Below are 11716 nucleotides of genomic sequence, written 5' to 3'. Positions count from 1 at the left end.
CCCGATCGAAATCGAGTCGTACAGCCCTGAGATGAGATTCCTGGCTGCGGACCTTTTGTCAACTGAAGCGCGATTCCAGGCTGCGGACCATTTTGTCAACTGAACCGCGCGGGAACCCTTTTGTCGTGTCCCATGCCAGCACTCCATAAATTGAAGCATGCGGGAAGCATGCCGAGGCACACAGCTACACCAGCTACCGAACGGGCGAACACCGCCGGAGAATAATAGCTCACCTACAAGCCGCTCGATGGAGGCGCTGCTGGCGGCACTCGAAGCAGGCGGTGGAGGCGCAGTGGCTGCCATCGCGGCGGCTGTCGTCGTGCTGGCCGCTCTCTACTTCGCCTGGATGGGGTCCAAGGAACGCGCCAACACGCCCCCAGGTGACGATCAACTCACCAAATCTCGTCGGAGTGTGCACTACTTGCTTCGCTATTATCGTGTTAGAGCATCTTCACTCGGCACCTCCATAATTAATCCGGCGCGTGACTTTACAGGAAGCGCCGGCTTAAGAACTAGTTATTGGGACTTTACAGGAAGCGCCGGCTTAAGAACTAGTTATTGGGACGCCGGTTCTCAGCCACGCCCCCAAACGCTATCTCCAAATAAATTTAAATAGATCACTGGTTGTATAGTTTTGACGCCTACAAACCGATCAAATAGTCTCGACGATCACGTCGTTGCAAATCGATGTGAATCAATGTCTAGCGAACAAAACAAAAAAAAAGGAGCGCACACTAGCCGGCATTACATTGCCGTGGAGATCAATGTCCAGTGTGCGTTTGGTCCTGTTATTTTCGGTGTGGGCTTGACCCTGTTGTTTTCGATATTAGGCTGGTTTTCTATTAATTAACCGAGCAACTATCTTCGTAATTCATGAAAAGGCAAAAGCTTTTGCCTCGTTTCAAAAGAAGTAAGTGTAAATTGTCATCGTATATGCAGATGGGTTATCAAACCGACTTATTTTCAAATAACAAATTTTACCCTTCAAAAAGAATAATGTGAATTCTACTTCAACAGAAAAGAAGTTGATCCACCTATGGTTTTATTAATTTTCATGCAGTTGTTCCTGGTTTACCGCTTATTGGAAATCTGCTTCAGCTGGACGAAAAGATGCCCCATAAGACCTTTGCAAAATGGTCTGAAATTTATGGGCCAATATACACTATAAGGACTGGGGCTTCTTCTGTAGTTGTGCTCAACTCAACAGAAGTAGCCAAGGAGGTATAAATACTTTTTCATTTATCGAATTTCCTAAATTCAATTCATAGTGTATTTTTATGTTGTACTACATAATATATTTTTGCAATTCTAGGCAACAGTAAAAATTTGGCCTTTTACTCTTCCGTCTATGAGTTTATAACATTCATTAGATAGTCCATGTTTACCCTGTATACTTTCTTGTGATTATATATCTTAGTATCTTCCCTCTCAAATGACAATGTAAAAGCTAAATCTTGGTAAAAGAGTTTGTTTTTTAACCTAGAACTTAGAAGTTTACGATGGGTTTTTTATATCTCTCCTTTTCTCTTTTAACCATGGAAAAAAATAGCGCGCTATTCCAACGGTAATAGCACGCTATAGCATATCTGGAGAGCCGACGCTACGCTATTTCGGCGCTATAGCGCGCTATTCGCGTTAATAGCACGCTATAGCATGCTAATAGCGTATTTTTAGACCCACGCTATTTTATTATAGTGGGTTATTTTTTTCCTTGCTTTTAACAGGTATTGTCATAAGAAAATGATCAAATTATTTGTTAGCTGGTCTCCTTTCTCTAAGAACTACCCGGAAAAAAATTAAGCTAAAATGTTGGCCAGACTAGAACACAAAGCATGCTCATATTTATTCTTGATAATTATTGAAAACCCAAGCAACGGAAGCAAAATGGCAGAAATGACTCACATTTGATTTTAAAAAAAAATAAGGGAGACATATTACTTCCTATATTTGCAGGCAATGGTTGCAAAGTTCACATCCATATCTACACGAAAGCTAGCTAAAGCATTTTCAGTGCTAAGTCGTGACAAAACAATGATTGCTACAAGTGACTATGGTGAGTTCCACACAAAGGCGAAGCGTTATATCAGGGAGGGCTTGTTGGGTTCTTCTGCTCAGGTATATAAGTCTTAACTGTTTCGAAATTATAAATTTCAGTTGCCATCTCTTGGATACATTTACGCTTTCAGTTGACCCAAGATCTTACAATGAAATGGTAACCAATATTCAGAGACGATTTCGGGACACAAGACAGAAGATGATGGATAATATGCTAAACACTTTTCATTCACTGGTGATCAGCGACCCACATGCTCCTCAGAACTTTAGAGAAGTTTTCAGGGACGAGATATTCCGCGTATCTTTGATCGAGGTTAGTCTAGAAACGCCATGATTTAGTGTGTTTATAGCCTTATACGATCACACCACACTTTCTTATATTTGAAGTGTCAGGTGGTGTATATACATATAAATAATTTAGTGTTCATATGCTGCACTTGCAGAGTTTAGGTGAGGATGTGAGTTCAGTTTATGTAAAGGAGTTTGGGCAGGAGATATCAAAGGAAGAAATGCATCGGACCATGGTGGTTGACATGATGACGTGTGTGATTGTGGCCGATTGGAGGGATTACTTCACATACCTCGGCTGGCTTCCAAACAAGAGCTTTGATACAAGACTTGTTACCGCGGAGTCTAGGCGAACTGCGGTGATGCGAGCCTTGATCGATCAACGGAGAGAACGGATCGCTTGCGGCGAGGTGGCACCGATTAATCCCCGTAGATCTTAACAGTTGTAGTCTTTTCGTTTTGATACGATTCTCGTGTCAAAGTTCACTGATCATAAAACTGTGCAATGCAGTCAAGGGTATCCCATTCCTACCTGGACTTCTTGCTGGCAGAGGGCACACTGACAGACGAAGTGTTGACGATGCTGGTGTGGGAGGCCATCTTAGAGGGTACAGATACTACTTCGGTGACGACCGAGTGGGCTATGTACGAGCTTGCCAAAAACCCCAAGAAACAGGCAAGCTGGCGTTCTAGTACTAACAAGTACTACTAGTAACTTGTTGCTATCTCTCGATCGACGTTTTCCTGCATTATGCAATTGGTAACACCAGATTTCTTCGTTGCGCGCGTCAGGACCGTCTCTACCAGGAGATCCAGGAGGTGTGCGAAGAGGACACGGTGGTCACCGAGGATCATCTTCCTCGGCTGCCGTACCTGAACGCCGTGTTCCATGAGACGCTGCGCCTCCATCCTCCCATCTCGGTTCTACCTCGAAGGCTCGTCCATCAGACCACCACACTGGGCGGCTACAAGATCCCAGCCGGAACAGAGGTAATTTTACTTTTCCTGAGCAGTGAGCACTACCTGAACGAGGAGTGACGACGATGGCTTTAACATTTTGGCCTTTCCCAGGTGACCATCAACGTGTACGGCTGCAACATGAACAAGGAGGAGTGGGAGGAGCCCGAGGAGTGGAGGCCGGAGAGGTTCCTCGACGGCAGTTTCGACTCTGCGGACATGTTCAAGACCCTGTCGTTCGGCGCCGGGAAGAGGGTCTGCGCCGGGAGCGTGCAGGCTATTAACATCTCGTGCGCCGCCATCGCGAGGCTTGTGCAGGAGTTCGCCTGGAGGCTCAAGAAGGGCGACAAGGACGAGGAGAATGCTGTGCAGTTCGTGGGCCACAGGCTCCACCCCCTCTACGTCCATCTCTCGCCCAGGGGAGGGAGATAAATGGCAAGAAACTCTTCACAGCTCAGATTGACCAAACAAGAGTGTAGTAAAGCTCCACCCCCTCTCGCCGAGGGGAGTGGTAATGAATAACGTGTGCATTACCTGAATAATTTGATCGTTCGGATCCTTTTATGTATCCATGTTTCTTACTGAATTATGTATGTATCTCCTCTACCGAATCATTGATTATTATTGTATTATAATATCAGGGCCTTGTAGTCCAGTCAAGATTACAACAACAAAACCAAACTCAGCATAATTCATAGTAGGATTATAAACTACAGCAACAAGCTGAACAAACAAGGAACTCCTCTACACAGAATGTACATTAAACAGAGCAAAACTGCCAAAACAACGCCACAACAAGCAACGTACAGCCAACGGTACTTCACTGATACTCGGAACAAAAGGCACATAGGTTAATACATATCCCGCATAGGTTGCTGAAGCATTATGATCCAACTGGTGTAGTATACAACCTCCAAATTACAACTCAAGCTTGACAGAACAGAAAAGGAACTAAGTTCATACAAACATGAGAAAACAAAACTTCACTGCTGCAGCAAAAGCTCATTGCTGGATGACCAAAATTAACTATCACGGCCAAAATCTTGTGCTAGGCGACTCAACGTCTGGAACTTCAATGTGACCCAGTGTAACCGTCCTTGCTCAAGAAGATATACCAGCGCTGCCCTTTGCTTCACATAACTTAGATGAGATGACTGCAAAGTATCACCAGAGCATCGTTAGGTTGAACAAAAACAAACACAAAAGATCACAAATACTACTTAAAGATAAAGAGTATATCTAAACCAAATGGCATACCATCTACAAGACTACCTTAACCCACTAAATGGTAAAAATATGTGTATTTACTTCTTTACCATGATGCAAAATAACAAACAGTGATAAAAAGTGAGACTTACATATATGATAAGCTCTGCATTCAACGATGCCTCCTGTCTCTGTACTCATCTCTAGAATAGCGATCTTCATACTCTGGTCTTGAGTGCTTATAGGAGTCGTCATATCTAGACCTCTTCGAATCATGGCTATCTGCATCTCTAGTTCTGTGTCGGCCATAGTCTTCACGTGGCCTCCGGCCCCTGTATTCATCATCACTGTCTCTATTTGCACTTGGGTCATACCTGTCTTCTCCAACTTCTCTTTTGTAGTCCCTTTCCATACCATGTTCACCTTTCCTCCTCTCATGTTCTCTCTCTTTCGGTCTCTCTTCCTCCCTCTCCCTCTGTTTTTGCTTCTCCAGCTCCTTCCTCTCTTCTTCCTCGCGTTTTTGCTTCTCCAGCTCCTTTCTCGCTTCCTCCAGGTGTTTTTGCTTCGCCAACTCCTTCCTCTGTTCCTCCCTCTGTTTTTGTTTCTCCCTCTCCATTCTCTCTTCCTCCTTATGCCTTTGATCGTTGAGATCCTTTCTTCTCCCATCTTGACTGATTTTCCTTTCATCTAACTCATTCTTGTAAGAAGCTCTTTTAGCATAGTTCTTATCTTCACTATTCTTCAAGCCTCTCCCAGATTTCCTATTCTCCCGGCTTTCAGCACTCGCATCTGATTCACTGCTGCTGCTGCCGCTGTAAAATGAACTATCACTTGAGCTCATCACCCTTCTTTTTTCTTTCACGATCTTTTTAACCTTTGTGTCAAGCCGTCCTTTCCATTCATCAGAATCAGAATCAGAATCATGCCTCACACGCTTAGCAACATTTTTACCAGTGTCCTCTTCCTTCTCTTTAAGTTTTGGTGCTGGTTTGTCAACTTTAGAAACATGATGAAAGGACTTTGCAGCTTTCTTCTTTTCACTGTTATGCTTCCCTGAGTCAGTCTCTGATTCGTCAGTGTACTTGTCCTTCCGAATGACCTTGCTTTGTGACTTTTTATCTTCAGATCCATGGCGAGAAGTCTTCACAGGCCTCTGGTATTCGTCAGTGTACTTGTCCTTCGGAAGGACCTTGCTGTGTAGCTTCTCATCTTCAGAGTCACGGCGAGAAGTCTTCACAGACCTTTTGTTTTTATATTCATCACTCTTCAGGTCGCTCTTAGATTTTTCATGTGAATGCTCCTTCCTAACAACCGCCGCATCAGGGCGTACTTTCCTCTCATGAGCATAACCATCTGAATCAGAATCATGCCTCTTGCGGTTATCAACCTTGCTGTGTAGCTTCTCATCTTCAGAGTCATGTCGAGAAGTTTCCACAGACCTTTTGTTTTTATATTCATCTCTCTTCGGGTCACTCTTAGATTTTTCATGTGAATGATCCTTCCGAACAACCGCCGCATCAAGGTGTACTTTCCTCTCATGAGCATAACCATCTGAATCAGAATCATGCCTCTTGCGCTTATCAACATTTTTTCCAAAATTGGCTTCCTTCTCTTTAGTTTTTGGTGCTTGTTTTTCATCTTTAGAATTGCGCTGGGAGGATTTATTCCTTTTCTGGTCATAACCATCCGAATCACTCTCTGAATCACTGTACGACACATCACTCTCCGAGTCACTGTATGAATCATCCTTGTACTTGCTTCTTCTGGATTTCTCATCCTTGGCGTCATGACGAGAGCTCTTCACAGGCACCTTCTTTCCCTCATCACGACTGTGTTTCGCCTGTTTTGTCTTCTTGCCGTGATCACTTTCTGAATCAGCCTCGGAAATAGGACGAGTGTCTTTTCCATGTTTTGTCTTCTTAGGAACATAGTCATCAACGTCTCTATCTAAGAAGGATTTCTTCACGTGTTTCTTTCCCTTTTTCTCATCATGGTCAGTCTCAGAATCATCTTCTGATTCATACCCATGCTTACTCTTCCTAGAACTTCTGCTGTGACCCTTTCTATCATTCCCTTTTCCCTTCTTCCCCTTCTTTGCACGCTTTTTACCATCCTTTGAAGCCTTACTATCGTTGTGAGCATCAATATCCAATCCATCATATTCCTTTCCAGGTACAAGCTCCCCAGACTCCGGATCACTGTCCACATCATCTTTCTTCTTCTGTCCAATCACATCATCCAGCCTAAGAGCAGCCCTCATCGTCTCAAGCTGCTTCTCCTTCCGTGCAGCGACATGGTGGCTCTGTGTGCCCGTAAACCTGAGAAGAGTTTACTGTTTTGTCACAAACGTATGATAATCATACCAATAAAGCAAAAGAAAAAACTGAAATATAAACTGGGCAACAACAACAAATCATATACAAGGAACAGGAGGCAAAATTACATTTAACTACAAACTAACATGAGCTAAAGAATGTCATACTAAGAGTCATAAAAAATTGAAGTAATGATGTGGCACAGCTGCATGCGCTGCAAATCACCTATTTAGCTACATAGGATTCAGTTTGAATGTGAAAATAACCTTGAACACTAAATCTAGATACCAAATTGCGCCAAGGAGGTTTCCCGTTGGGTACGGCAGCTGCTGTTATTGGCCATTGTGCGCAGCTTGCCAGGGAATTTGTAAAAGAACTTTCAGACGTTGCCCGAGAGAAGCTAATGAGGTAGCATATAAGCTAGCTAGCAATGGTCTGACCCTGAGACATGGCTAGAGAAACAATGCAGGCTATCTTATGCTTCTAACTGCCAATGATGTAGTAACTGTTATATGACCAACAAAGGTTGCTTTTACAGTTTAAAAAATCGCATAAATGTAATTGCTCAAATATCTATCACCGGTCTACTCTGCAGCAATTCCACACACAGATACAGAGAAATACAGAGATAAGAGCAGTTGGCAGATCCATACCCTTCGCCTGCTGGCGCCTTGCCGCCCGCCTCCGCGATGACGGCAGCAGCAGCCGCCTCGATCTCGGCCTCCTTGCGCGCCTCCTCGACGCGCTCCTCGATCTCGCCCTCCGTGTAGCCCTGCTCCTCGAGGGTGTCCCTCAGCAAGACCAGGCGCAGCTCCACCTGGCGCTTCCGGTCGTGCTCGAGGATCTCCTTGTTCGGCTTCCGCATCCCGCCGAGGCCCCCGGCGGCGGCGCCGGCGCCGGGACCGTCGTCGTCGTAGCTGGGGAACGGCGCCTTGGGGGGGCCGCCGGTCCGGGGCCGGATGAAGAACTTGTTGGTCTGGACGTACCCATTCGTGCCGGACCCGCGCGCGGTCTGCAGCCCGATGCCGTTGTACATGGCGGCGGCGGCGGCGGCAGCGGCGAGCGGTCGGCGAGATGCTCCCGGGTCGGCGAAACCCTAGGTTTCGAGCGAGTCTGGGGCTTGGCTGGAACGCGAGATGAGATCCCCCGATTCGATTCGAAGACGACGGGACGGGGAAGGAGCGGGCCCGATATTTTTACTACGGGGCATCTCCAACCGGGCGACCCAAACGGACGCGCTGGGCCGTCCGTTTTGGGCTGTTGGGCGACTGAACGGACACCTGGACAACGACCTGCGCGTCCGCGTGTCCGTTGGGTCGCACGCTGCGCCCAACGCAGCGGCTACCCCATTTGGCCATTTGGCCTACTTCTTGGGAAATAGGCCATCGGCCACGTGATACTTTATAAAACAATGTCTAAACCTAGAATAATATCTCATAAACATGGAATAATATATAACAAACATAAAATATAGCAAATAGCATAAAATAGCATCAAATGTAGCATGATAAATCAATTAAAATGTGCCATAGTTTGAGAAAAATATAAAAATTACAATTGAGATTGTCTAACTCAATTTGGGCGCTCGAGGATTCATATTTGCGATGTTCATGGAAGTATTCATAGACCCGGCGCCAGAATGCGGTCCCCTTCTGCTCGGCACCTGTCAACGCATCTTGCCCGATGGTCAACCATGCATTGACGATCATCTTGTCCTCCTTCTCCGTGTAGTTGGCGGTTCGCTTGCTTACACGGCGAGCTCTAGCTTGTGCGCAGCTGCGGCTTGTGTGAGTCCCTCGACGAACAACCGGCTCCTCCTCGATGTTTATGCTGCGCGGGACAGAGCGTTGTGCCCTCCCTGTGTGTCAACGGGAGGTGGTCGGGGAGCTTCGCTGTGTCGAAGGACATGGCGGGGTGGCCGGCGATCGTCCGCGCGAAGACGTAGGGGCTCGCACGGCCGACGGTGGACCAGCGCGCGCGGCCGACAAATCGTCGAACGGGTTGCGTGCGCCGGCCATGGCGGCCGCTGCCGTGTTCTTGTGGCCTTTGGAGTTCGCCGACGCACGGTTGAGGTCAATGGACGAAGGTGACGGCCCCGACATGGACTCTCCACCTCCGGTGACCCATCCCGTGAGTGGTACGCGTGCCGCCCGGAATGCGCCCCCAATTCGTGCCCAAACGGGGCGGACGTTGGGCCGGTTGATCTTGGAGGAAGGGGCGGGGTCACGGATGAGGACTGAGCTCCCCGAGGCTGTGCCGGTGCTGGGGATGAGCATGTGTCGGCCGAGCGATGAGTGGCCGTAAAACAGAGATGGCTCGCGCCTCGCTCTTGCATGACCGTGTTCTTCGCCTCGTGTTTGGAGTTGGAGGAGGTGCTCCGCCGCCCGCACCCGCTCCTCCCTCGGCGGCGGCCTCCCTTCTTCCGTTGATCAAGCGCCCGGCGCCGGTCCGCCCGCTTCTTGGACTCCATCGCCCTGCGCTCCGCGGTGAGCTCGGGCTTCGCCTTCTTCTGTCGGCGGCCCGGCTCCACGACCACCGGAGCGTCCGGTTCGAAGCCGCCTCCACGGAAGGAGCGGCAACGGCCGCGACCGCGTCTCCTCTCCGATGGTGGCGGTGGTGGCGGTGGCGGCGGCGGCCGCTTCGTCGGCCATCTCTAGGTTTTGGGAGTGGAGTGGAGTGTCTCTGTTGTGGGAGTGCGACGAGGCGGGCCGGGGGGCGGACAAGGGAGGACGCGAGCGACCAGCCTTTCGCGTCCGCGGCCACGCAAACTCGTCCAAGATTTGGGCCGGGTTTGGGTCGTCCCGGACGCCCGGCCGTCCGTTTTAGGGATGGGTCCGCGCGCTGGGCCGCGATTTTGTCCGTTTCGACCCATCCGGACGCGCGGGCGCGGGATGGGTCGCCCGGTTGGAGATGCCCTAATCCTTCGGAGGCCACAACCAACCGAACCTCCGGCTTCCCTGCATGACACGTGTCCAATTTTAGCTAAAATTCAGACTTTGCTTCGTCGCAGCAAAAGAAGGCCCGCTTTTGCTTCATTGAAGCAGAAAACGGTTCGCCTAGAGACAAAAATGAAAAGACTCATCAGAAGGCAGAAATTTAGGCATTGCTTCGTTGTAGCAAAAAAAAGCCCGCTTTTGCTTCATTGAAGCAAAAAACGGTTCGCTTAGAAATAAAAAGAAATTTTTTTGTTAGAGGCAGATCTCGCTGGAGACATCGCCGGAGCCTTGGTAGCAACAATTTTATACTAAAAGTAGCAAACCAGCAAAACATTTGAAGCAATAAGTTTACACTATCGTAGCATCGTCCACTATTCGCCGGAGACCTACCGGAGACCTCGCAGCACAATTTTATACTGAAGTAGCAACAACGCAGAACAATTGTAGCAAAGAAGATATACTATTGTAGCATCACAATTTTTTTACGAGATCTCCGGTGAGATCTCGCAGCAACAGCGGAAGCACCAACCTATTCCATGGTAGCCCAATAACATTGCTTTGCAACATCAACGATATCCGTTTGCAGCTCCGGTCACTGTCTATTATAACATCGAGCATCCGACGGCTAGCTTTGTAGCTCTATCCAAAAGCCTTTGCAGCTCCACCCGGTGGCCTTTGTAGCAAAATTGTCGGCGGTTCGTATATTTGCGTTTCATGGCACCAATAGCATCGACACAGCTCCACCGGAAGCATTTGTAGCTCCGCACGGAGGCCTATGTAGCAACATGACTCTGCAGCTTGTTATCACCGGAATTTGACCAAGCCAGAGGTGGGCCGCGATCAAGACGGATTTGAAGATATACATATAGAAGGGATATGTGAATCGGCCTTGTGTATCAAGTTTGGGCTAGTTAGCCCGTGTACCTTAATATAGTAGGCTACGTAGAAGGTAGAGTTTATCTCGTGCACGGTTTAGTGCACGCCCACATTAGAGAGTCCCCTGGACTATAAATATGTACCTAGGGTTTATGGAATAAACAACAACCAACGTTCAACACAAACCAATCTCGGCGCATCGCCAACTCCTTCGTCTCGAGGGTTCCTCCGAGTAGCATCATGTCGCCTAGATCGCATCTCGCGATCTAGGCAAGACTAAGCTCCGCCTAGTTGTTCATGCGTTGCTCGTATCGAAGCGTTTTTGATGGCGAGCAACGTAGTTATCATAGACGCGTTAGGGTTAGCATCGTTCTTAGCATCATATGCTCGCGTAGTGCAACCCTTGCGCGTCTAGCCGTCCTTGTGCCTCATCATGGGCGCAGGGGCGGCACCCCGCTTGATCTTTGTTTAGTAGATCTGATCCGTTATGGTCGATCCTTGATTCATCAAGGATTAGTTTAATATCTGCAATAGTTAGGCCTTACAAAGGGTTGGAGGATCCAGCGGCATGCAGGTGTAGTTTGCTGCCCCTAGACGAGGACGTTCCGAGGATCAACCTAGTGTTGGTTTTAGGCCTTGTCTAGGGCTGGCTTACGTTTACCGTGCGTGAGCGCGAGGCCCAATCGTGAGTAGGATGATCCGATTATGCGGTGAAAACCCTAGATCGTCGTGGATCTCATACGCTTTATGTTGATCAAGCGAGACCACCATATATTCGGCCACCTTGGACGAATCATGGGTGAATCGGCTCCTTGAGCCGATTTACGGGACAACCCGAGAGCCGATCGAGGCTCGTATTCAACGTGTACGTGTGTGCCACCGCAGAAACTAAGCGAGGCATCATCCACACCTTCCCGACCGGTATAGGTCGGTGGCACGCCCTGCGACCCGAGCATCGGCGCGCGACCGGGAGGCTTTGCGGGCCGTCGCTCCGAGGGATCGGGGCCAGCCGCAGCCCTAGTCATTCCCGGCTCTACCGTGTTGGCCAGTCGCTGCCCGCCGGTGGGTTTCTGACGCCAACAC

General features: G+C 48.5%; 2 protein-coding genes across 2 annotated transcripts; one reads left to right on the top strand and one right to left on the bottom strand.

The window, feature by feature from the left end:
* The first annotated feature begins 247 nt into the window (after window positions 1-247).
* LOC124667365 (ent-kaurene oxidase-like 3) lies at window positions 248-3732 on the top strand. The gene is made up of 8 exons (XM_047204658.1): window positions 248-380; window positions 1061-1221; window positions 1954-2115; window positions 2228-2368; window positions 2499-2753; window positions 2855-3019; window positions 3136-3333; window positions 3415-3732. Exons 1-8 carry the CDS (start codon window positions 248-250, stop codon window positions 3730-3732), a joined length of 1533 nt encoding a protein of 510 aa, XP_047060614.1.
* A 419-nt stretch (window positions 3733-4151) lies between these two features.
* Window positions 4152-7869, bottom strand: LOC124660807 (zinc finger CCCH domain-containing protein 13-like). The gene is made up of 3 exons (XM_047198644.1): window positions 7475-7869; window positions 4659-6824; window positions 4152-4454 (listed from the first exon to the last, which is right to left on the bottom strand). The coding sequence occupies exons 1-2, from the start codon at window positions 7855-7857 to the stop codon at window positions 4679-4681; spliced, it is 2529 nt and encodes an 842-aa protein (XP_047054600.1). The 5' UTR covers window positions 7858-7869; the 3' UTR covers window positions 4152-4454; window positions 4659-4678.
* Between the last annotated feature and the right edge of the window lie 3847 nt (window positions 7870-11716).

The sequence above is a fragment of the Lolium rigidum genome, chromosome 6, assembly GCF_022539505.1.
Source record: "Lolium rigidum isolate FL_2022 chromosome 6, APGP_CSIRO_Lrig_0.1, whole genome shotgun sequence".
NCBI classification, from domain to species: domain Eukaryota; kingdom Viridiplantae; phylum Streptophyta; class Magnoliopsida; order Poales; family Poaceae; genus Lolium; species Lolium rigidum.
Note: the sequence above shows the minus strand (reverse complement) of the source record. Positions and strands in the feature narration are given on the sequence as shown.